The following is a 25,688-nucleotide window of genomic DNA, read 5'->3' as shown; positions in this document are numbered from 1 at the left end:
AGCTCTAATGACACCCTTACTACATTATAGTAACATGCTTTCTACCGTCTTTGTTACTGATTTGTTGCTTACCGTTGTATATGTTAGTTGCTCCTTGTACAACACTTTGTGTGCAGCGATGGCTTTTTGAAAGTGCTCTATAAATACAGTTGAGTTGAGATATATACCCCATCCTACCATCTAAGTGCGCAAAGGTGAAGCAGCCACATGAAGGTGGTTTTCCAACATACAACCTAATGAAAGTGAATGAGAGAAACTCTTACACTTGCTGAGATGAAGTCAGTGTGTCTAATAGGTGTGTGTGTGTGTGTGTGTGTGTGTGCGTATGTGTGTGTGCGTTTGTGCTATGAGAGTAGCATGTGACTGAGCATGATGGGGGAGGGTTGAGAAAGAGTGAGGGAGGGAGGATTTGTAGCATGTAGTTTGTCAGCTGTCATTAGTGGGGATGACACACACACACACGCGCACGCACACACGCACACATGCACACGGCAAGTGGTAATCTCACACAGGGAAAGCAGTGGACGCAGTCCGGCCAGTGTGTGTGGTGTTGTTGTCGCGTTAGCCACTGACTGGTAATGGAATGGTTGCCTCAATGGGCACTGGTCATGGACTTGTTCAACAGAAGCACAGGTGAGATTCTACTCTTTTCTACGCTTTCACAGTCGACGCATGTGGCCGCCATGTGTAAAAATCCCATGCAGAAATGTCACAAGTGAGCCATTTTGCCAGTATATAAACAGCAACGCATTGTCATGTACTGTATGATGTTCTTTACTCAAAACATGCAAATAATTGTTTTGCTTCTCATGTCTTTCAACGATCTTGCGGCCTTTGGAAAGAGAAATTAACGTTGTCGTATGCTGCTAGTTTGTGCATGATTTGAGCTGGACTTTGAGCTTCCATGCTCTCTGTGTGTGCGTGTGTGTGTGTTTGTGTATGCATGTGTTTGTGTGAAGTGAGTCCACAGAGCCATTGGAATAACACATGTACGCTTATTATTGTCTCATAACACACTTGTGTAAAATGACTGTGTGAATGTGTGTAGAAAGCCCAAAGACCTGCTGAGTAAGGTGTAACAAGTATAATACTAATATATTTGTCACGATTTAGTTATTGCAGTGTCATTCCAGTTAGATATTGTAACAACACATTTATTGGAGTGTAACAACCTTATACCACATTTGTGTTATAATGGCTGTGTGCTTGTGTTTGGAGTGGGAGGCGGGGGGCCTCCTGGTTTTGAATGAAGAATGCGGAGTCATCATTTCTCAGCATCCTAACAAATAATACTGTCTCATGTTGTCCTCTCTTTGAATTGTTTGTAGGAAAGAGTGTGTTTTTACGTCTCATGTGATCCAAAAACAAGTCTGCTTGCAGATATTCGTCTGTGTTCGTGTCGTTTTGCAGCTGCGACTACATGCTAATTCTCATGCACGCATGCGTGCCCGCACACACACACACACACACACACACACGGAAAAAGGGCATCAGCTGTAAAAGCAAAAAGTTGGAGTTTGAGCTTGTGACGGTGTGCTCTTTGTGCAGGTGTTTTTGCTTTCACTTTGTCAGCTTTAAAGTCACACGCCTAGAATTTTTGGACAGAGAAATTTGTACTGTCTGTATTGCCTTCAGTAATTGTTTCAACACTCAAATCAGCGTGTCTCAACAACTGCTCACTCTTTGATGGACCACTTCTCATATATTAATTTTTTTTTTGAGCACCCCTCCCACCCAAGAAATTCTTTTTATTGCTGTTGTAAAGTAAAAAAAAATCCTAACGGACAAAGTATTGTAAAAATAGCGATGTGGGTAAGCAGAATTTCGTTTTGACCAATATCTGAATTGTCATTGGCCTAAAAAAAAAAAAATCCCTATCAGTTGGGTCCTAATACATAGGCACCTCACTCCTCACTAAGTCGCACTTATATTAGTCGTTCTTTGCAGAGAATCAAGAATATATGCACGTGAGTATTGTGTTCTAGTAGTTAGTTAGTTAGTTCCGCCCGCTCCTATTTGGAACATTGGGCGACGAGCCTCCTCCATTTGTTCCGGTCACTGGCGACCTTTCTTGCTCCATGCCAGCTGACACCCATCTCACTGAGGTCTTCTTTGGCAGTCTGTCTCCACGTCTTCTTTGGCCTACCTCTCTTCCTCTTTCCACCCTCTGGCATCCAGTCCATGGCCACACTTGCCGGTCTCTCTCTTGGCAGCCGGAGTACGTGGCCGATCATTTTCCTTCTCCTTTCAGAGACAATGTCTGACAGTTCAGCCACTCCTGCCCTCTTCATCACCTCCTCGTTGGTGATGTGGTCTCTCCATGAGATCCTCAGGATGGATCTCAGGCAACGCCGATGAAAGACATCTAACTTGTTGGTAATGTTGGCTGTCTTCATCCATGTCTCACAGGCGTAAATTGCTGTTGGGATAACCACTGACATATAGAGGCGTAGCTTGGTGGTCGTAGTGATGGCTTTCGATGACCAGATGTTGCGGAGGCGTTGGAACACTCCCGCAGCTTTACCAAGTCTACTGTTGACGTCTTTCTCCACACCACCTGTATTTGAGATGTTACTCCCAAGATATGTGTTCTAACATCACCTCAAAGATGCTAGTCGTTAGCCCGTATGTGTTAGCGTTAAGTTAGCGGAGGCTATGTTGCTGTTTAAAAACACATTGACTGATTTACATGCAGTCTGTATTCACATTAAGGTCAGAATTCTGGTTCCTGAAATATTCGGAATCACCCGCCGAGTGTTCACTCATGCGATTTACTTTTCACGTTGACTCATCGAACGGCCGTTGTATGTTTTGTGTGCTGCGGCGTCTCCGATGGGACGGTGGAACTTTCCCGTAAAGTTTGCTTCCCACATCGGCGTCACAAGTCTTTGCGAGCTTTGACAACAACTCAGCAGAAAGGACTCGGCTGCCAGGTGGCGACAACAAAAGCGACCCAACGGCAAAGGGATGGCAAAGATTCCGTCACAGTGTTTGTTTGTGTGCGACTTGCTGGTTGGTTTGCGTGTCGGATGACCTAAACAGAACTTTTCGTTGAAGTTGGTGTTGGGGAAATAAAACGCGCAATGTGGCTGCAGATCCTCACTGTGGGTTTTGGTATTCATCGGCCTGACAACTCGAGACAGAAGCCACTTCAAACCAAAGTGGCGGACTTCCTGTGTCTTCTTAGACATGTCTTCTTGAGGCAGTTTTTTTTTTTTTTTTTTTTTTGCGGGCAGCGAGCCTACGCATGATGGACCTGCTTTCCAAATTTCATGTTGCTAAGTGAAATTGGCTTCAGGGGCTGAGTTCTGTACAAACCCAATTTTAGTTTGATTATGAGTTTCCTGTTCAGTGGTCATGTAACTTTGCCACCATGTTCCGCTCAAGTAAATGACAAAGTGATTTTTTTTTTTTGTGGGTCTACTCATGAAAGACAAGCCTTCAAAATGTCACTTTTTATTCCTACAAACTTTTTCAATTTGACTTCCTTCCGCTTGAAGATTTACCTCTCAGAGCTTGGATGCCTTGCACCTTAACTCTGGTCCAAAGGGACATCACCATAGCAACCACTCTACATGTCCACACTGAATATCTGACCCGGTGTTCCCCAAGCCAAGTGTTTACTGGCTCTTGAAATGAATCACTCCTTGGTTCGAGAATTGAACACCGGCCTCCCTGGTGACAGGCGGGAGGAGATGTGTGGAGCGTCCCCCGCTCACTGCTACACCGCCACACTCACCCGTCAACAGCTGCAGTAATGCACGTCGTGCACGGCAACAGTCACTGACTGTAAAAGCCTGTGACTGAGTGTGGCATCAAGCAGCCATGACATACTGTCATTACTTCACACACACACACAACACAAACACATAGCTCGTGTACGTTGCCGCTCTAGGAGGCAGTGTTGCTAATCGCGGGTATTAAATCATCTTGATGTTGTCGTCTGCGAGTGCGTCCAGCCCTGACAGAAGCTTCGACGCCGACGTCAGAAAGGTCCGACGTCCGTGCGAGATCACGCTGGCGTTAACGTCCTCCTGTTTTTTTTGGCAAAATGGCTTCCCTGCTGATACAAGACATTTTTGCTGGAGCTAAATTTACTGAATTGAAACTGCGAGAACACCCGCTTCAAAGCAAAACGGTGGAGTGGCGGTTCGGTTTCGTATGTCGTATGTTATGAAAGATAAGGCATCCTGGTTTCCTGCCAATCGTCCAATGAAACTGGTGTTAAGACCTGGTATTTATATTTTTTTGCAACTGAATGCGAAATGGCTGCTTCCACTCAAAATGGCCGACTTCCTGTTGAATTTTGGCTGTTTTCAGACTATTTATTTATTTATATAATGATTGAGTGCGTCTTGTCATGATAGGCGTGCAGGCCCAATTTTGTGTTCATAGATGGAACTGGTGTTGGGAATTGATTTTTATGAGCAAGCTTTCTTCATTTTTATGAGCAAGCTTTCTTCATTTTGTTTTGTAATTTGTAAGGCTTAACAAGATCCCACTGAAACAAGCCCTAAAAATGTTCCCCTAAATGCTGATAAACATTCAATTTATGCAAAGTTGAGGCAGACTTTTATGGGGGGGGGGCGGATTGACACCTCTGTTAAACCATTAACCCCCCCCCCCCCACACACACACACACACAGTTGAGACTCAACACTTGTCACACTTAACTCATTCAGTACCAGCCAATTCTGGACCAAGTCTGAAAAGACGTTTAAAAACGTCTTTGGGAGTGAATGATTTAATAATTGAACTTTTAACCCTTTCATGGACCTTGTAACCCACTGTCCACTTTAGTAACCGCTGTCCCTGAAAGGGTTAAAATGCCAAAATGTTGAATAAATACTGAGCTGCATTCATCAATGAATGTGAGCGGATAAGAAATAATACAATACAACATACAATACAATCCATTGATCCATTTTCAACACGGCTTATCCTGAACAGGGCCGCTGAGAGTTGCTGGAGCCTGTCCCAGCTGACTTCAGGCGGACCCTGACACCATCTGCGACATCCTCAAACATGTTGAAATAAGATTGTATATAGGTTGCTAGCAATGCAGAGATGCTTGCCAGAAAAATCCTCAGCAGCCCCCCCCCCACCCCCGACCAATTTTCTCCTCGTCTTTTCATCAATTGCGCCGGTACTTCGAAGCCATCACTGTTGTGCCTTATTGTCAAAAAAAAGCCTACTCGAACATCTGAACTTCATTTGGAGTTCACCAGAGGCGCTTTACATGTCGGCAGTGGTGTGCCAACTCCTATTTCGCGTGAGTTTGAATGAGATTGGTCATTTTGAACACAGGTTGTGCTACACTTGTGCACCCACACATTTTTTTTTCAACTCGTGAAGAGATAATTGTTAAAAAAAAAGATTGTCATATGAGTGGTGAAATCATTGTGTGTGTGTGTGTGTGTGTGTTATTATGTTACAGTTGACCATTATTCTCGAATGAAAGGGTAGAGCCTACATGTTGCGCAATAGTTCCTGGTATGCAACCTGAGACCACCTGTTGTTATTTTTCTCTGCTCCCCTTCCCCATTTTTTCCTCCTCTTCTTCCTCCCGTAATGAGGCCAGGCTGCTCCTTCGTCGTCCTCGGGGCCTAATTATTCATTTAGAGGGAGAGATGACCCTCCTGCTGTTTGACGCGCCCCTCCCCGACATGTTTCTCCCGTCTTTTTCGACTCCATCTTCTCGGTTACCTCGCTTGTTTTCTTTCCTCGCTCGTTCTTGCTTTCTCTCTCCTTCACGATCCCTCCTTTTCTGCCTTCATCTGCTCGGCGTTAACCCCGCTGGGCTGACGCTTATGTAACAGTCAGGTGACGCTCGGGACGGGTTCTTGTTGAGCAGGCGGGGGAGGAAGAAGGGGGGAGGGGTGGGGGGATGGGGTCAAGTATGACCCCAGGCTACATCCAGACCGTTTACATGAGCAAGAGGCCTCCTTTACTTCATGCAGGAGTTCACCGAGCCCCCCACTGCCCTCATGTACTCATTTTAATTCATTTGAGGTCATGAAGTAATTGCTGCAGTAATATTGAGTGAAATTGATTGATTCATTCCCATTCAATTTTGTATGAGTCCAATATTAAAATGAGACTTTATATGATTACAAAAATTTTTTGAAACATTGTATTGTTTTAAAAAAATGGAAAATAAATTACAATGGAATTCATTTTTATTGTGTTTAATTTTACGCACACATTGTGTACACTGAAAATAAATAATTATCCATCCATCCATTATCTGATCTGCGGGCGTGCCGATCCCAGCTGACTTTGGGCAGTAGGAAGGGTGCACCCTGAACATATTGCCAGCCAATTGCAGTAAATTAAATATTAACAAGAAAATAAATATAAGAGTTTATTAGAACAAAATACTATTCGTATTTTACATACACTTCAAATGGATTTCAACAAATAATTGTATGAATTAATCTAAATGAATTAAAAAAAAATAGAATGAAAACGTAATGCTACTCTGAGCCTTGCAGCTCTGCTTACCTTGTGGATTTGACACCTTGTAGTCCCATCGTCTCACATTTCCAATCAGTTTTTCCCTCCTTTTGGCATCTACCCTCCTGCAGGCGCTGAAATCTGCTGAAGATGAGTAGCGGCGGGGGGCACGCCACCCCCGAGCCCACCAGGGGCCCCGAGTCCCTCAAGAGGAAGGACTGCCCCTCAGATGTGCTCGGGCCCAGGTCAGGAATTTTTTTTTCAGTGCCTCTTAACACAGCCCGCGCCACCAGAAAATCACTTACGTTACAATCATCGAAATGGAGAAATCGGTCTCAAAGGTCCACACATCAGTCAACCAATATCAAATATCAAATCTTCCATGATGTTACTTTGGAGACATTTGATAACCAGGCTTTGAATATGTTTAAATGAGGGAAGATTGTGCACCACACTGCCCCCTAGAGGCCAAACGGTGCACAGCAGAAGCGACACACGAAATAATAATAATAATACATTTCATTTATGAGCGCCTTTCAAAACACTCGAGGACACTTTACAACCAAAACAAGAACAATAAAACCACAGATAAAATTATAAATAATAAAAGGAGAGATGAATAGCGATTTTAAAAAGTTAACGCCGAACAAAGCAAACACAACAGCGGCAGTACTAGACCAATTAAGGCTCAAGCCTTAATTGAATGGCGTGTCGCCATCCTTACCACATGACTTGTCTATGTGTCCGGCAGCCCCAAGAGGAGCGCGGAGCGGCGAAACCGCGAACAGGAGAACAAGTACATCGAGGAGCTGGCCGAGCTGATCTTCGCCAACATCAACGACATGGACGACCTCAACGTCAAGCCCGACAAGTGCGCTATCCTCAAGGAGACGGTCAAGCAGATACGACACATCAAAGAACACGGTGCGTATACGCAAAGACACGCTTCTGATGGTGTACGCGTGGGACATTTTCACTTTCCTTACCGGCGGCGCTAGGGGGGTTGCGACGAGGCCGGCGGCGACTGCTCGCTGAGCTTTTGTGCCCCGAACGACATTAAAAGCGTGGACTGAGTTTTCACCGATGCAGGCAGGACTTCATGACCACTTGTCAATTGGTGTGACGCAGAGGTGTCAAACAGATTTTTGTTGCGGGCCACATTTTAGTTACCGTTTTCTTTACAGGGCCTTTATGAGTGAAACCAGATAAAGAAGTCTAGTCTGTTTATTCAACTATTGTTTAAGTGACTGTAATAATAAGGGGTTTGCTAACAAGAAAATGCTACCAATATCTTTCTTATGTATTCCATGTGAGAAGTTTAAATTTTGGGAGAGATTTTAGCAAGCATCATGGAAGTTGACATATTTGATTTGCTCTCGCGGGCCACATAAAAGGATGTGCCGGGCCAGATCTGGCCCCCGGGCCTTTAGTTTGACACCTGTGGTGTAGCGGAACTGAACATTGTTGTAGGTGCCAGTTATCAGTGTCTAGCGCTGCTAATGCTATTTTGTACAAACACAGCAGCTCTGCTTACTGTTTGTTAAGGTTCATTCCTAAAACAGAAACAACCCAAATTGGGTCAAAAAGGACTAACACAAATTTTGCGCTTATTTATTTAATCCAATGAGCGAGATAAATAACCCAAATTTGGTTGTCGTTCTTGTCTTTGGGTTGTTTTAAGGGTTATTCATTTGACGCAAATTTTTGGGTGAAATCAGGAGTAGGGTTCCTCAAAAATTTTGGACGGTGTCTTTTCGTTTACCTAAATTAGCCTTACTGTTACACCACAATTTGTTAAAACTCGAGAGGAATTTGCACACGCGTTTTCTGGCATTTATAACAAAAGCAGGACCAGGTTATTTAATTTCCCACTTGGCAGGGCCTCCAGACGCGCAACCATTTGGATGGGAGACGTTGAAATGTTGGCTCTGTGTAACGCGCATAGAGCATCAGGTGACCTGGCGCTTGACTTGCCGCGGAGGTGCCAGTCGACGGTGCCGCCTCCAAACCTTTTTCATGGCCCGGAAAAAAAAAAGAGCGCTCACGTCTCTCTGGTCTCACACCAGGAATGCCAAATATGTGGCCTAATGTGGCCATGCCGGCCGGGCTTATCGCCCAGGCGGCGCAGTCGGGCGTGGGCGAGCGTGCGAAAATTATTTCATAAATTCAAATGCAAGATTTGACTCAATTTTCCTTTGCTCGCTGTCGCATGTGGAAGGTACAGATGCATGTTCGAGGTGTTGTTGCTAGCGATGTGTGGAGTTATCTGAATACGTGAAACCTGCAACACTTATCACTTTTTTTTTTTTTTTCATACAGAAAAAGCTCCGGTAGCCGACGCGGACGAGGTGCAGAAGGCTGACGTCTCATCCAGCGGCCTCGGCGTCATCGACAAGGACACCCTGGGGCCCATGATGCTGGAGGTAAGGCTACCGAATAGTGTGGGGCCATGGCCACGCCTTCCCGATTGTCTTGGAGGGGGCCAGGGGGAGTGTGGAAGGGGGAGGGGGCGTATGTCTGGCATCCTGGCCCAAAATGGAGTTGCGCTGCTCTGGTACGAGATAAAGTCACTGTGGCGTCACGGGTGTGTGCTGATGTACAACATGGCACCAAGGTATAAATAAATACCTCGTTGGAAAGCTGATTACAAGTGTGTGTGTGTGTGTGTGTGTGTGTGTGTGTGCGCGCGTGTGTGTGTGTGTTTGTGTGCCTCGCAGAAAAGCAGATTATCAAGAGAAAGTGAAGGCACGTATTTGTCGAAGGCAGCAAGTCTTAGGCGCCGTCTTTTTTTTTTTTTTTTGTCCACGTGAATCCGAATCAAATCCAGATTGCACGTTTGTCCTGAATGTAAACGCCGCACGTATGACATCGTTGAACAACACTTGCTGTATGTTTGTCAGCTTGTCATTTGTTGTTGAAGTGTTGACGGAGGTCTCGCCGTCAAAGTGTTGCCATTTGGGGTTTTTTCAATGTGTTAATTTTATGTATCTTTTTTGGTGGGTGGTGGTGCTCCCGCAGGCTCTGGACGGCTTCTTCTTTGTGGTCAACATGGAAGGCAACGTGGTGTTTGTGTCGGAGAACGTCAGTCAATATTTGCTGTACCAGCAGGAGGAGCTGATCAACACCAGCGTCTACAGCGTCCTGCACGTTGGCGACCATGCCGAGTTTGTCAAGAACCTGCTGCCCAAAAGCCTCGGTCGGTGTCCGCAAAACACTCAAACGCAGTCACGTGTCGCAACATTAGCAACTCCTCACTTTTGGCACATTTTGGAAAAGTTCAAGAAAGCAAAGTGGCGGAATATCGTGTTGAAATCATAACTTTATCCCTGTCACATTATTCCTTTTCTCTTTCAGTTTTATTTGCATAACTTTTTTTTTGTAAGTTCAAGAGTAAAGTATGATTTTTGAAGGGGGAAAAAAAGCATATAAAATTCAAACATTTCAAGAAAACAAAGTCCTAATTTTATAAGAATACAGTGAAAGTTTGCTACTCAAGTACATGTGAACATCTTAGATGCTTCTTTTCTTCTTTCAAAATTGTACTTTATTTTTGTAAAAAAAAAAAAAAATTAAGTTGCAATGTTCTGAGAATAAAGTTGCATTTTAAATGCGATATCTGTACTTTTTAAAAGAGTAATATTCTGTTTAATTTTATGTTGGTAAAATCGTATTTCAGGGGGAAAAAAAATCTGATTGTAAAGTTGCAATATGTCAAGCAAAAACAAGTAATGTTGGTAATTGTATTGTATTTTCTCCATTTTCGGAATTTTATGATTATGAAGTTGTAATGTTTAAAATCATTTTGAGAATAAAGTCGTAAATGATGATCAATTAAGAAAAACAATACATGTGTAAAATGAAGACTTTATTACGTAACAAACATTTCTTAAAGGAAAAAAAATATTCTCCTTCAAAGATTGGAAAATATCACCAAAAAAGGTCATTTAAAGAACAAAAAAAGTCATTTCAACATTTGTTCTTTTTTTTTTTTTTTTTTGTCCCTGACGTGCAGTCAATCACCACGGTGGCGACCCATCGAGCAGGAACAGTCACACGTTTACCTGTCGCATGCTGGTTAAGCCGGCGGCGGCGGCGGCGACCTCGGACGGCGGCGAGGACGCCTGGCAGGTGGCGGACCAGGACCAACAGGAAGCCTCGCAGCAGAAGTACGAAACCATGCAGTGCTTCGCTGTCTCCGAACCCAAATCCATGAGGGAGGAGGGCGAAGGTAACTGCAATGCCACGCAACAACGTCACACCTCCCTTTTTATTTTTCCAACGTTTGGCGATTTTTATTGAAGTTTTATTTCATTTTGATTTTTTTTTAAATTTTGTTTTCATTTGCTTTGTTAGTGATTTATTATTTTTAATTTTTTCATATATGTTTATGTATTCGTTGAGCATTTGAGTTTTCCAAAAAATTTTAAATACATAAAATATAGATATTATTGCCAGTTTTTTTTATTTGTGCATTTTGTGTGCGCCAGATATAAATAAAACAAATAATTAAAAAAAAAAATATATATACATATACAGTATATATGTATATACTGTATATGTATCTTTTTTTTTTCCTTCCCCATACATGAACCTTTTGGTGTGCACCTGTAACCTCGCGTTGTGTTTCAGGCTGAGTTAAGTGACAAAAGTAGGGAAGTCCTGCCAAACACGCAAGCTGAAATCGGCTCTTGCCAAGGAAGCAACGTCATCTGGTCGGACTTTTTTAGTTGGCTGCCACTCAATGACGTTGCTTCTTGGCGACACTTCGTGAAATGAGCATAAATCCCAGACGACTGCTTTCCTTTCCTTTCCTTCTTCCAGTCAATAGCCGTGCTGCAATAAAGCCATTTGAAAATCAACACCAAAGGCTTAGGTATTAAATTCCCTACCAAAGACAAAAACGAAGGATGTTATTGGTAGTTTTAGTTTTGTAAACATAAAACATCGTTTTATTGCGCTTTCTTTTTTTTCTCTTGTATTTTTCCGTTGTGTGTGGGGGTTTTTTTTCCAATCATAGTTTGAGTTATTTTTGCTTGGCGTTCTCATCCTCTGGTGCCCCGTCCTCGTTTCCTCGCCGCTTGTCCTTTGGGAGACGCTAATTAGAGTACGACATTTTATCTGACGCGCTAATTTCAGACGTCTGATGGGCATTTCCTTTGGATGGCTGCAAGCGATATCGCCTTAAAATAGAATCTCCAATTGATTGATTGATTGATTTTACATGATGGACATGGAAATCAAATCAAAGTACCTTCCTAAAACAAAACAAACCTCGCTGCAGCTCTGCTTACCTTTTTCTCTTTGACATGATACCATTTTACACCTTGTGCTTGGTTGGCAGTGGCTTGAAAATAACAAACCGACTCCAAGTCACCGGAATAGAAAACACACATTTTCAGAAATCTTGTTTGATCTTGTTTTCATCTCACACTTGAGGGAGTGACTTTTGCATCTTTTCCCCTTCGCCCACCTTCAGATCTGCAATCGTGTCTGATCTGCGTGGCTCGAAGAGTTCCGGTGAAGGAGCGAACGGCCCTGTCGTCGTACGAGAGCTTCACCACGCGGCAGGACCTGCAAGGTGACGCGCTCGCATCCGAACCTCCGCCGAGGAGCTTGCGGCAATCACTTCACGCCTCATCTGGGCCTTTTTGCGCAGCAACACAGCGTCATGCATCATTAAATAACAGCGGCATATCATGTGATGCTTCAAATGGGGTTGATATAAAAAGTCTACACACCCCTGTTCAAACGGTAGCTTTTTTTTTTTGTGGTACAAACAAGTGCGACTTTGCCACCGTTGATGTGATCTATAACCTGTTCTGCCTTCTCGCAGGTAAAATCACCTCGCTGGACACCAGCCTGCTGCGGGCGTCCATGAAACCGGGCTGGGAGGACCTGGTGCGGCGCTGCATCCAGAGATTCCACCTGCAGAACGATGGCGACGTCTCCTTCGCCAAGAGACACCAGCAAGACGGTGAGGAGCCACTTTCAGCCCCCCCCACCCGCCCCACCATGCCGTCCTTTCTTGTCGGCTCATCTTTTGCCACGGCGTCGTCCCTTCTCCGCCCGCAGTGTTGAGGAACGGCCACGCGCTCAGCCCCCTCTACCGCTTCTCGCTGTCCGACGGCACCGTGGTGTCGGCGCACACCAAAAGCAAACTGTTCCGCTCGCCCGCCACCAACGAGCCACAACTGTACCTGTCCTTGCACATCCTGCACAGGTAACGTCTTCCATCACAAGCACCGACGACCCACATCGACAAGCAAAATTTGGATACTTGTCCCCTCAAATTTTTTTTGGACGTACTTGACACTTGTTTCACTGGCTACATTCAAAACACTATCCACAAAGAAGGCCTCAAGGACCCATGCCAGAAACTGAACAGAAAGTCGGCCATTTTGTTTGCCACTCAGTCATGACATCCTGGAAAATGACAAAAAAAATTGCCCCTTATACCAGGGGTGTCAAACTCCTGGAAGTTGGCTCATGTCAGGCCGTGCACAGATCAAGAATGGACTGCTCACTAGAAAATATCATGGGACAAAAAAACCCCCAAAAAACCTTAGCACATACAAGGACAATTCTTTACTGAAGCTAACATGCTTTGTTTTGTGAGATGAGTACCCGGAGAAAACCCACGTAAGAAGCGGGAGGATAAGCAAAAAGGTTCGATTTGCGATTCAAATCCCAAAGCGCAGAAATGTGAGGCGAATAATATCAACAAGTAGACCCCCCTTGCTGCCAGGACTGCGAAACAGGTCAAGTTAACGTCAATATTGGTACAACCAACCCCCCGTGTGTTTCTTTTTCAGGGAGAATATGGGCAGCATACCTCTGGACGTGCCCACAAGCCTCGCCGTGTCTCAAACCGGCGGCTCACCCGACGCCGCCGTCACCGGCAACCACTTTGCAGCTTCTTCGTGCAGCTTCGTAAGCCGAGCCGCCACGCCGCAGGCCAACTGCCACAAACTCGGCAGCCCCTCGGCCCAAGGAAGCCCCAGCGTCACGTCCGGGGGACAGGGGGCCCTTTCGTCCCCTCGCCGTCACCACAGCCCCGGAATGGTGGCGAGCAGCAGCAACGGCAGCCCCCACACCCCCCAACATCAGCCCGGTTCTTTCTCACCTAGTGGCGGCCTCCATTCGCCGGTGTCCATCTGTACCAGCTCCAACAACCGTGGCTTCAACCCGCTCGGGGCCTTTCAGGCCCTCGACCAGGTTCACAGGACTTCCGAGTCCCCCGATGGACAGTCCGCCCTTCGCAGCCCTCTTCCCAGCACCCAGGAGAAAGACCACCTTAGCTTGGAAGCCGATTTGTTGGGGACTTTCGGTGAGCAGCAGGACTCGTCCCAAAACCAGGAGGGCGAGTCGCACCAGGGTAAGGACGAGGACCCGGACAGCTCGGATGAGTCGGACCACCTACTGAGCGCCAAAGGTCACACGCAGCTTCTGCAGCTTCTCACCACGAAGCTTGAACCCCCGGACCCTTGCTCGTCTCTCGGGGCCCTGGCGGACGAGCAGTTGGCGGGTGTCGGCGCCTGTTTGGGGGCTGCGCACAGCAACCACTCGGCCTCGTTGAAGGAGAAACACAAAATTCTGCACAGGCTGCTTCAGAACAGCAGCTCGCCAGTGGAGTTGGCCAAGCTGACCGCCGAGGCCACGGGGAAGGAGCCCGCCGGGTCCGAGTCGGCGGGCGGCTGCCTTGACGACAGCGCGGCCGCCCTGGCCGAGTTGGGCGTCAAACAGGAGCCGGAGAGCCCAAAGAAAAAGGACAACGTGCTGCTGCGCTACCTGCTGGACCGCGATGACAACGGCATCCTGGAAAAAGCCATCAAGATGGAGGGCGCTGACGGGACCAAGATGGCCGTCGTCAAGACGGAGAAACAGGACCCCGCGTTCAACGTTACCGACCAGGTCGGTTCTTGCAATTCGCACGTACCCCTCCATCGTGGTGAGAAGTGACATTTCTGATATAGAAATAGTCTCTTGACATTGTCCTTCGGCGTCCATCTATTTTCCGATCCGCTTTATCCTCACAAGGGTCGAGGGGCGTGCTGGAGCCTATCCCAGCTGTCTTCAGTAGGCGGGGGACACCCTGAACCGGTTGCCAGCCAATCGCAGGGCACACATAGACGAACAACCATCCGCGCTCACGCTCACACCGAGCGACGATTTGGAGTTTTCAATCAGCCTGCCGTGCATGTTTTTGGAATGTGGGAGGAAACCGGAGTACCCGGAGAAAACCCACGCAGGCACGGGGAGAACATGCAAACTCCAGACAGGAATCCAACCTCTGCACTCCGAGGTCGACGCATTAACCACTCGACCACCTTAGGCCCATCCTTAGGCATATATATTTTTTTCTTGCCTTTTAAGGCAATTACATTCAAAGTCTTTCAAGACACTTTGGAAATAATTCAATCATGTCCTCCCACCCGCGTTAGTACCCGCTTGCCTTAGAAAGCCAGAACCATGGTTGCGCACCACCGTTTGCTCCTCCCCAACTCCCACACTTTTGCCATCAGATGGAAGGGTCGTCACAATGAACACACTCCGTGTACGAGTTATTACTCCAATAAGATCCAACGTGAAGGGTTATTTATTTATATCTATCTATTTTTTTTTTTCACGCGCGAACTCTGCTTTGAAAGTTGAGGAGGAAGTGTGTCTTTGTGTGCATCCGCAGCGGCTTAGGCAGCGGCGTGACCGCCTACAGTTTTGTTCGTCCTACTGTACATCACATGTCACCTCATTAGAGGCAGCGCTCTATTTTTAGCTCCTCCTCCATTCGTCAGGCAAACGGCCGCGGGACGTAAGCCGGCGTGTGTGTGTGTGTGTGTAATTTGATTTGGTTTGTATGGGAGTCGTGCTCGTTTTTATGAATGCTCACGTATTGTCAGTTGTGAGGTTGTTTGCAGTAGATCAGGAAATGACAACAGTTTCACCTCAACCTCTGCATGCGGTGACAGTAGAAACATAAAAGCCTTTTGTTTCGACAAGGAGTAGGGTTTAAAGCAAAGGGTTAAGATTTTAAGCTAATACAAGTTTCAAATGAGGGTTTCAAGCCTGTGTTTGGGTTTTTAAACGAGCGCTAAGGTTCAAATTAGAGTTTCAAGCTTGGGTTAGAATTTCAATTTTGTGTTTCAAGGCCAGGTCATGGTTTTAAATTATGGTTCCAAATAAGGGTTCTAGTTTTAAATTATGGTCTCGAGCCCGGATAGCCTTCTTAAACTAGAATTAGCGTTTAGAATTTAGGGTTGCAAATCCAGGTTAGGGTTTGTGCTCGGTTTGGACTTTAAACTAAAATTGGCGTTTGAATATTGGGTTGCAGGTCTTGGTAAGGGTTGTCATTTTAAATTAGTCTCAAGTCTGTGTTAGACTTTTAAAATAGGGTTGCGGGTCTAGTTAAGTTTTCATGTTTGTATTTTAAGCCTCAGTTAGGTTTTTCATCTTGGGTTAGAATTTCAAATGAAGTCCCGCATGAACATTTCACCTCAGAGCAGCGAGTTGGAGGATCTTCTGGATGACCTGCAGGCCGGCGCCCATCATCATCATCATCATCAGCAGCAGCATCATCATCTTCACCACCACCACCACCAGTCATTCTCTCGGCAACTGTCCAGAGGAGGCGCACCCTCCTCTTCCTCCTCCTCCTCGGCGGCGACCACCGGCTTCCCTGCCGACAAGCAGAGTGCCATCGGAGACATCCTGCAGATAATGGACACCTCCCACGGGGACCACAGTAGCCCACCACCCCAGCACCCGGCCTTCCCTGCCATCGGCCTAGCAGGTACATGCTGGTGTATGAGGGGTGAGGTTTGAAACGAGTGTTTGAAGTCAATCTTAGGGTTTCAAATTGGGCTTTCAAACCCGGGTTAGGCTTTTTAAACGTGATTTCAAACAAATGAGAGTTTCAAGCTAGGCTTACGGTTTCAAAGTAGGGTTCGGGTTTCAAATGAAGGTTTCAAATTTGGGTCAGGCTAATTTTGCTTTCCATTTGGTCGACATTGTCCGGGTGCGATGAGGTCAAGTGGGACAGTGACATCACAGATCCAAAAGATGGCACAGTTGTTTGTGTGTAGTGTTGCAATTTGTATTAGCGCCACCGACGGGAGCACATTTCAACATGACCTTTGTGTAACTTGAACTTGCAATTCCTTGCGCCTCCCGTAGGCGGCGCCAGGCCAGGCCAGTCGGCTCGTGGGGCAGCGCCCGGCAGGAGCCTATCGCAGGATGGCCTCGCTGGCCGGACGATGGCCCCGCAGCACAGGAGCGCCAACAACGGCAACAACAACAAGCCGTACGCCTTGCTGCAACAGCAAGGTATGATGGGAAACCAGAGCGGGTGACCAACACGCGCAACTTGCACACTTTTCTAAATGTCACATTCAAACAGGACTGGCCACTTTTTTCTTCCACTCCAAATCTAATTTACTTCTCTGAAAAATATTGGTATACATCCTCCTACAAAAATCTGATTTTGACCCCCGCCCCTTTCGCATATGGAACATTCGAATGGCAATGACATCATAGTAAAAATATGAGAAATATAATAAAGTTTGAGTTAAGGATTCAAATTATAGTGTCAAGCCTGTGTTGGGGTTTTCAACAAAGAATTATAGTGTTCTGGGAAGGGTTTAAAGCCAATGTTTGGGTTTCAAAATAGGGTGTCAAGGCTGAAGTCAGCTTTTAAATGAGCAGAGTAGTGTTTCAAATTTGGGTTTGAAGTATGTGTTTTGTGGTCAAGCAAGGAAGTGAAAATCTCCCCTTGTGTTGCTTCCTTGTCAGCCATGTTGTCCAGCGGGCCAACGGCGGGCTCCCTGCAGCCCGGCTGGGGGCCGGCGGGATGCCCCTCGACCCCGTCCTTGGCCCAGGGTGTTCGCATGCTCTCCGAAATCAACGGCGCCCCACCCGCCAGGGGGGCGCCGACCCGATCGGCGGTGGGCATGCAGATGATGGCCGGCGGTAAGCGATGCCGTAAACTGCAATTGGAGTCCTTCAACCAAATTATAATCAGTGATTGAGTTGCAGTTTTAATTAGGTATATATATGTAGATATATCATTTTTATTACTATTCATACTATAAATACCAAAAATTAAAAAAGATTTTAAATATTGCTTTTATTGGGTTTATTGTTTCCAATAAATGCATTGTAAAAGTTTATTTTAATGGTGTCACGCATCTTCAAATGTATTATTTTTTAAAATTTTGATTATGATGATTGTACATTCTGTATAAAAAAAAGGCCAGTTGTACAAATATATTGAATTATTTACAGTAAATTAATTCACCAGTTATGTCGTGGCGTAAATGAATACAAAGTTTCATTGAAAAAAATTGTTCTTTTAATATGTTTATTTTCACTAGAGTTAAGGTAGCTGTTATTTCTTAAAATAAAGAATATAAAATATAGATAAAATTAATGACAACAAGCCAATAAACTAATAATGTAATAATACATACAATCCTAAATCCATTTGAACTGAGCAATGTTGCCGTTCTTCTTTTGTCCAATCAGAGATGGAGTTGCCCAACCCCGCCTACCCTCAGCAGCACGCTCCGCCCAATCAGACGGCCCCGTGGCCTGACAGGATGATGATGGACCATTATGGAAGCCAAAACAGGTGGGGGGGGGGGGGGGGGGGGTGAGGGGGCGGTCCAAACCTTGAGCTGAGTTGAAGTGAAGTGACCGTAACGGGAGGGCCTCGGTTGCAGGTCGCCGTACGGGGTCCCCCCGGACGGCGGGCCGGGCTGCTGCGGGGCGGCGCCCGAGGGCCCCGCCGACGAGGGGGCACTCCTCAACCAGCTATGCTCCGTCCTCAAGGACTACGAGGGCCTCGAGGAGCTCGACAAGATGCTCGGCATCCCCATGCTGGCCGGACAGGTGATCCATTCATCATCATTTTCAACACCGCTTATCCAGAACAGGGTCGCGGGGGCTTTCAATTTAGTGTTTCAAAGCTGTGCTGGGGTTTCAAATTAGAATTTGAAACCTGGTTTACAGTTTTAAAATAGGAATTTAATACTGGGTTCGGTTTTGGAATTAAGGTTTGAAACCAAGGTAAGGGTTTGAAATTGAGGTTTTCAAGCCTAGGTTAAGGCTTGGTCAGGGTTTGAAACTACGGGTGGGTTTTCAAAGTAGGCTTTCAAGCTTGAGTGGGGGATTCAAATTAGTCTTGGAAGCCTTGGCCAGCTTTCAGAATTAGGGTGTGAAGCCTGCGTTAGGGTTTCAAATTTAAGGTTTGAAGACAAGGTTAGGGTTTGAATTAACTGTTTAGGTTTCGTATTAGGGTTTCAAACCTGGGTGGGGGAATCAAACTCGAAATTCAAACGTGTTTTATGATTTTAAATTAGGAATTCAAAATTGGGTTCGAAACCAAGTTGAAAATTAGGGCTTGAAACCAAGTTTAGAGTTGCAAATAAAGCCTTCAAGCTTAGTTGAGGGTTTTGAAGCCTGTGATGGGGTTTGGAATTTGGCTTTCAAATCAGGGGTACGGTTTGAAATTGTTTTTTCAATGCAAGTGTTTCCAACCCTGATTAGGGTTTTAAACTATGTTTAGGGTTTAATACAAAAGGGTTTGAAAGTAGCTAACGTCATGTGAAATCTCCTCAGGGCGGCGCATCGGAGCAGGAGCACCTTTTCGGGCCGTCGGACGCGCTGGCGTCCCCCGTCAAGCCCCCCATGTATGCGGCACAGCACTATGGGGGTTACGGCGGCCCGCCCCACGACGCCTCCTTCCTCTGCCCCCCGGTGGGCGGCGCCCACATGGGGCAGCAGAGGACTGGCGGCTACCCCCCGATGATGAGGATGCCCGGGGTGCAGGGTCCCCGGCCGGGCGGCGTTCGACCCGGCGGGGCCAACCCACAGCTGCCCCCGCAGCCCAACAACCTCAGGATGCAGCTGCAACACCGCCTGCAGGCACAGCTGGTAAAAAAAAAAACACATGGCCAAAAGAAACAACACAATGTCCACTGAATTGAAGTAAAAACGCAATTACTTTATTTTCTTTTTAAATAATAGAATATGTTCTGCAATGTTCTATTTTCTCTTTGAAATAACATATTACAATTGTTCTAGTCAGTTTTTTTTAGGCTGCAACAGATTAATGGCATTTCCAACAACGCCAGTGGGAAGCGCTGATTTGTTTGGTTTTTGCCCATCGAGAAACATTCCTGGTAATTGTCATCAAATTTTCTCTCTTAGAACCGTCAGCCGATCATGAACCAGATGACTGCAGTCTCCAGTATGAATCTACCTCTCAGGTCCAACCTTCCTAACCAGGTCAGCCTCAAAACGTCATGGAATGCAGTGCTGATATTTTGGATTTATTACATAGCAGTACTTCATTTACTTCAAGCATGTTTGTGAAGAATAGCCTCTGTAAAATCGTATACTAACACATAACTACAATTTCTTTCCCCATTAATGACACATTAACTCATTCACTCCCAAAGACGTTTTTAAACGTCTTTTCAGACATGGTCTAGAATTGGCTGGTACTGAATGAGTTAATAATCTTTTCTGGACCAAATGTGATAGAGACCCTGTGAAGTCTGCCTTGCAACAAATGAATAAAAGTGGGTGGTAAACAAGTAAAAGGAAAAATTTTCCTGTTACAGCTTTGTAGTTCAATTTCTCATTGGTGACGTTTTCTGAGAAAACACACGACATGAATGATGACTTCCTGTTGACTTGGACAATGAGGGTCCATTTTTTGTGCGACTCGCCAGGGTTCCTTCAATGCGCAAATGTTAGCGCAGCGTCAGCGCGAGTATCTCAGCAACCACCTGCGGCAACGTCAGCAGCAGCAGCAGCAGCAGCACCATCAACACCAGCATGGAGCCATGATGGCGGTCAACATCCCTCCCAACATGGCCACCGCCGCCGGGGGCGCCTCCATGAACGGGCCCAACTCTCGTCTGCCACAAAGCGCCGCGCAACACTTCCCCTACGCCGCGCCCAACTATGGTACGCGCCGCATCGAAACCGCCACCCTGTCATGAATCAAGCTCCTCCCATCACGTGAAAATATTGTCTTGACTTGAGGAGGCATGAGCCGGCATCATCCTCATCCTCATCATCATCACCATCATCATCAAGACTCGGCGTCCGTGTTGGCTTGTTCTTCCGGGACGCCGCCCGGCGTCGTGTTGTCGCCCAGGATGTCGGTGGCCCACGGCCAAATGCAGGGAGGGGCGGCGCCCGCCTACCCCGCCGCCGGCACCAGGGGTGCCGACCTCAACGGATGGATGCAGACGCCCAACAAGTACTCACACCCACTTTCGCTTGAACCCTTTCATGCACCCTGTAACCTGATAACATGATAAGCTGTCCACTGTAGTGACTGCTGTCGCTGAAAGGGTTAAATATGTTGAAATATCGATTTTCATGTCTTTCATGTTTCCCAGCGTCTACCAGCAACAGGCTCCATTCTCCAGCGGAAGTGGCGCCGGCTTGTACAGTAACAACAACAACAACAATAACAACATGAACATGAGCAGCAGAGGAGCAAATATGTCGGCACACCTCAGCGGCATGCACCAGGAACAGGTACAATTTTGTAGTACAAATTTTCTTGATAATTAGAACTTCATTTTTGGATGGGTTGAGTAGTTTTAACACTTTTTCGAAAAATTCATTCTCAAAAATGTTACTTTTTTTTTTTTTAGGATTTATCCAACCAGGATTTTGGTGTTGATCGACGAGTTAAAAAAATAGATAAATAAATAAATAACCAATCACTGATCAATCAGAATATGGAACAATCTATCCAATCTATTTAAATAACCTTTTAATTTACTGAAAAGTCACTCCGCTATATGCTGTTAATTGGGCCCTCCCCAGGCCAAAATAGTCAAACTTTTGGTCGCGGGGGGTGCTGGAGCCTATCCCAGCCGTCATCAGGCAATAGGCGAGGGACACCCTGAACCGGTTGCCGGCCAATCGCAGGGCACACGGAGATGAACAACCATCCGCGCTCACAATCACACCTCGGGACAATTTTAGAGTGTTCAATCAGCCTGCCATGCATGTTTTTGGAATGTGGGAAGAAACCGGAGTACTCGGAGAAAACCCACGCAGGACCGGGGAGAACATGCAAACTACACACAGGGAGGCTGGAGCTGGAAATGAACCCGATTCCTCTGCACTGTGAGGTCGATGCGCTAATTGGGAAAAAATAAGAACAATGAAATCCTAAAAATTCTCCCCAAAACGCTGATAAGTATATACATGAACGTATTGATAAAAGACTGGCTGTATATTCTGAGAAAGCGTGGATCATTAACGATGGCAGCATATACAGTATATATATATTTTTTGCGGATCCCAACATCATTGATTGAGTGACAAATTATGATATTACCACCCACCGATTTTGCATCAAATGGAAAATATTTTCTGATCTGATCCAGCCGATCAGATCTGTGTAAAGTGTACTTGAGAAAAAAAACAAAAAAAACGAAAATCGAAATGAATTGCTGTCATGTATCTTTCGGCACAGGCGGGGGACGGGAGTCTGATCCTCGATCAGCTGGCGGGAATGGACATGCTCACACCAGAAGGAGACTTAAATAACTCTGTGAGTACAACGCTCAGCGGCTAACTTGCTTCTTTGCAACCTCGTCACTCCACCATCCTGACGAAAAGCGGCAAACGTTTGGAGAACGGAGACGCTCGCTCCTCCGGGTCGTCGTTTGACCGTTGAAGAACACGTCACGTCGCTGACATGTGTCGCAAATTAATGTCTCCGTGACGCTGACTTATTGCAGTGGGAATACATCCAATTTATGTTTCAAGTGAACAGTTTACTTGCATCTCAAATTTAACAACTGCCGTCAAAACGTGTCGAGCGGTGTGTTGTACTCTTGATGTGATTTTTTTTTTTTTTAATTTAATGACTAAAAATATGCCATTCATCCCGTTTTTGTGTCTTTCTAGAACTTCTGCTGACACAGTTGGCCTGGAAAGCTTCTGATTCATGTCAGCTCTCTTCTTTGTCCCCCCCAAATAAAAAAAAAATCCTTTTGGGGACGACTGAAAGGAAATCTACTCAAATCAGCCTCCTCCTATTTCAAGGCCTTGGAGGTCCAGGATGACCACTGGTATGCATTTTCATGCCACCTACTGACGCCCAGATGCAACTGCAACAACATTGTGACTTTCCTCCTCTTGGAAGCAAAACGTTTGTATTCCTCGCTAAACTTTTCCACTTGAAAGCCTGACTGAAGCTGTCATAACACACTGAGGAGTATTTTCTACAAATTTCTTTAAAGATGAAAGTTGATCTTTCTTGTTTCAAATTGTACATTTCTTTTAAGTCAGCCAACACATGATTCAACCTCAACTGTTAACTACCGTTGGGGGGAAGGGGTGGCGGGGCGTGGGGGTTCGCAAATGTTTACGTTGCCCTAAGCAGGTGTTTTGGTGGTTTATGCTTAAAAAAAACATTTGTTAGATAATTATTGGATTTATTTATATACTTTGACTGTACCCATTTTCTTGTTTGACACCAAATATGAAGCTAATGTAATAGTATTCACCAGCCTTAACCGTCTTAGATGCTAATGTTAGCATAGATTGAGTTAGCATTTTCAAGCTGCTCAAAGAGATGAAAAGAACATTTAAATCAATACACGCTGGAAAACAAAACAAAACAAAACATTAAAACAACCAGGAGTCTTAAAATGACGCAAAAATATATTTTTTAACCATTTTAGCTCACTGGCTATGTAGCAAGCCAACGCTAATCTTTCGGCGATATTTTAGTCTTAGCGTTAGCCCACTGTTGCCACTGACTCCATTCGGTTGCTTTGTATAAAGTGGCATGATTATTTCCTGCTAAAGAATCAAAGTCATTGAATTCTACAAAGCAGGAACATTTGAGAATTGTCAAAATGTGGTGCAAGTTGACTTTTGAACAAATATTTCCGCCCTGGAATTTGCCCGCTCGAGCTCTCAGTCGTGTTTCAGTTTGCTTGACACAAAGCGAGACACGAATGATTGCAGATCAACAATTAAAATAATTTGGAATCCTAGCGGAATGTTTGAGAGTTGACAAAATGTGTTCCAAGTCAACATTTTGCCAATATTTTTCGCCGTCACCTTCTATGCATGGTCCTAAAATAATTTAGCTTAAACTTGAATGAAGACACACTGAAATGAACGATGGTGAATGTTGGACATGATGTGTGTGTTGTTGTTTTTTTTTTTTTTTTTGGTGGTCGTTTAAGCCCAAAGACGTGATGAACAGAAGCCATTCAAATATCCCGAATGTCACTTTTCGGCTTCTCTATGGCTGACGTAGTCATATATTAATACATAGCGTATATTACACACTTTTCTTACTTGATAGACTGCAATTTTTCTGGCCGTGTTTTCCATGCAATTACCTTTCTTGATACAAAAAAAAATGCCTTAGAAGTTCCATTCAATGTGTTGTGTTTTGTTTTACGAGACGTTTATGGATGTTTTACTGCTCATACATACATTTTAAATCATGAATGTAAATTCCAAGATGGAATCTTAGATTATATTTCAAAAAAGGTTCTTTCTTCTTTGGTTTGTGCAGCAGAAAGGCATTTAGTGTGCTGCTGACAAGCTTTAAAAGATCATCATTATAATAATCATAAAAATAATAATATATGAATCCTCCTTGTTGTCAGAAAGTTGAATGAAGCAAAGACGATGCAAAACGCTGCTTTTGTTTTGTCGCTACAGCTGCTTGTTAATTTATGATCTATGCCACTGTAAATAAATTTCTTTTTATTCACATAATTCACGCCTCCTCGTGTCATTCATATTTGGCTGTTACGTTTATTCCCATTTCCATTAGTGTTTATTGTCTGGTCGATGTTGTGTTTGTTTCAAACGCAGTGTCATGATGGAGCTGCAGGGGGGCAACACGGTGCAGAAAGTCCAGAAACAAATCGATGCAGTTCATCTTGAAATTCAATTCCGTTACGTTGTGAGTGCATTAACTCGTGCCCTGCCACAGCCTGGCTCGTACAGCTAGCGCTGCTAGCATGGCTAGCGTTGCTAGTGTGGCAAGCAATGCTAGGGTTAGGGTTTCAGAGTAGTGTTTTAAAATTGGACTACGGTTTCCCTTTAGGGTTTCAAATTCAGGGTAGGATATCAAAGTAGGCTTTCCAAACTAGTGTCACGGTTTCAAAATAGGGTGAGGGTTTGAAACTTCAAAGTTGACCTACACTGCGCTCCCACTGAGATCATCGTCACAACAATCTGACACGATTGCCAGTTCCCTTTTTCAGAATGTAACATGCGACAAAACGAATTAGCAGACTAACTGGCTCCATTACTCACTCTGCCATATAAGTTGAGTGAGCTGTAGGCAAGTTGTTCTCCTTTCTGTTGGCTCAGACGTCATCTCTCGAGTGTCAACACTTGTAGGTTTCTTCATTAAACATCAGGCCACTTGGTTACATCTTCCCACTCTGTAATCCCATTAGGATCGCAAACTTGCTTTCCATCTGGCACCGTTAGCATTTTAAAGTTATGTTCGCACTTCTTTACAGCTAGTTGGCTTGTATATTTATTAAAGTTCTTAGCCGTTGTTTCTACTTCAACAGTGTGCTCGCATCCTGATTACATCATCTTTGTGTACAAAATGATAGTGGGCCTTCAGGAGGAGTCTTACCCAATAACACTACTATTGTTTCTGAATGTGCTAGAATTGTCTGTTTTGTTGTGATTTTCTTTTATCTTCAATTATTTTAAACGGTTACTATTTGTAATAAAGCATACGGGGAACATGACGTTTTTCAGTGACTTCTGTTGGTCACAGAGACACTTGAACGTGTTCCAGTATTGTGTGACCTCTGCGCAACCTTCCTGTCCAATCACAAAGCCACATCGTTGCCAAATGTGTTCCCGCCTGCCACTCGAGCGATACGACACACTCACAACTACCTTCTGAGTCAACTTGACTTGAATTTTTGATTCTGTTCGTCATGAACGCGCGATTGGGACACGACAGTCGTCTTTTCTTCTTCTTTGTGTTATGACAAACAATGACGCTCAGCTGGCCTGCTGCCAAATGCTCACAATGGCCTGAGATTCTCGACCTCGCACAAGTCGCATGTCTGCATTGCACATGCTTCAAAACTCATTTTGAAACTTTTCAACAAGTCAAAAATACAATCCATACTATTTTTTCAAACAATTGGCCCAAAGTTAGGATCTAGAAGCCCATTGGCTAAACTTCCTGTCAATCA

The 25,688-nt window shown here is 45.1% G+C and overlaps 1 protein-coding gene across 6 annotated transcripts in view; it reads left to right on the top strand.

The window, feature by feature from the left end:
* LOC147194629 (nuclear receptor coactivator 2-like) overlaps positions 1 to 24,231 on the top strand; it is a 32,544-nt gene extending 8,313 nt beyond the window's left edge. For 4 of the 6 annotated variants that reach the window (XM_086128408.1, XM_086128409.1, XM_086128404.1 and 1 more), the window contains 21 exons: positions 6,588 to 6,701; positions 7,208 to 7,380; positions 8,776 to 8,879; positions 9,475 to 9,652; positions 10,469 to 10,684; positions 11,933 to 12,034; positions 12,290 to 12,430; positions 12,529 to 12,676; positions 13,269 to 14,367; positions 15,952 to 16,243; positions 16,627 to 16,776; positions 17,242 to 17,418; positions 17,974 to 18,079; positions 18,171 to 18,339; positions 19,069 to 19,383; positions 19,660 to 19,737; positions 20,187 to 20,424; positions 20,503 to 20,722; positions 20,865 to 21,006; positions 21,959 to 22,036; positions 22,396 to 24,231. In XM_086128408.1, the coding sequence (XP_085984534.1) occupies positions 6,607 to 6,701; positions 7,208 to 7,380; positions 8,776 to 8,879; positions 9,475 to 9,652; positions 10,469 to 10,684; positions 11,933 to 12,034; positions 12,290 to 12,430; positions 12,529 to 12,676; positions 13,269 to 14,367; positions 15,952 to 16,243; positions 16,627 to 16,776; positions 17,242 to 17,418; positions 17,974 to 18,079; positions 18,171 to 18,339; positions 19,069 to 19,383; positions 19,660 to 19,737; positions 20,187 to 20,424; positions 20,503 to 20,722; positions 20,865 to 21,006; positions 21,959 to 22,036; positions 22,396 to 22,407 (4,233 nt within the window). In that variant the 5' untranslated portion in view covers positions 6,588 to 6,606 and the 3' untranslated portion in view covers positions 22,408 to 24,231. Of the gene's footprint in view, positions 1 to 423; positions 634 to 6,587; positions 6,702 to 7,207; positions 7,381 to 8,775; positions 8,880 to 9,474; positions 9,653 to 10,468; positions 10,685 to 11,932; positions 12,035 to 12,289; positions 12,431 to 12,528; positions 12,677 to 13,268; positions 14,368 to 15,951; positions 16,244 to 16,626; positions 16,777 to 17,241; positions 17,419 to 17,973; positions 18,080 to 18,170; positions 18,340 to 19,068; positions 19,384 to 19,659; positions 19,738 to 20,186; positions 20,425 to 20,502; positions 20,723 to 20,864; positions 21,007 to 21,958; positions 22,037 to 22,395 lie in introns of those variants that run through there. The other 2 variants (XM_086128407.1, XM_086128410.1) reach the window with 2 other exon arrangements.
* Positions 24,232 to 25,688: the final 1,457 nt, after the last annotated feature.

The sequence above is a fragment of the Hippocampus guttulatus genome, chromosome 14 (assembly GCF_054856545.1).
Source record: "Hippocampus guttulatus isolate MCC_2025c chromosome 14, RoL_Hgut_1.0, whole genome shotgun sequence".
NCBI classification, from domain to species: domain Eukaryota; kingdom Metazoa; phylum Chordata; class Actinopteri; order Syngnathiformes; family Syngnathidae; genus Hippocampus; species Hippocampus guttulatus.
Note: the sequence above shows the minus strand (reverse complement) of the source record. Positions and strands in the feature narration are given on the sequence as shown.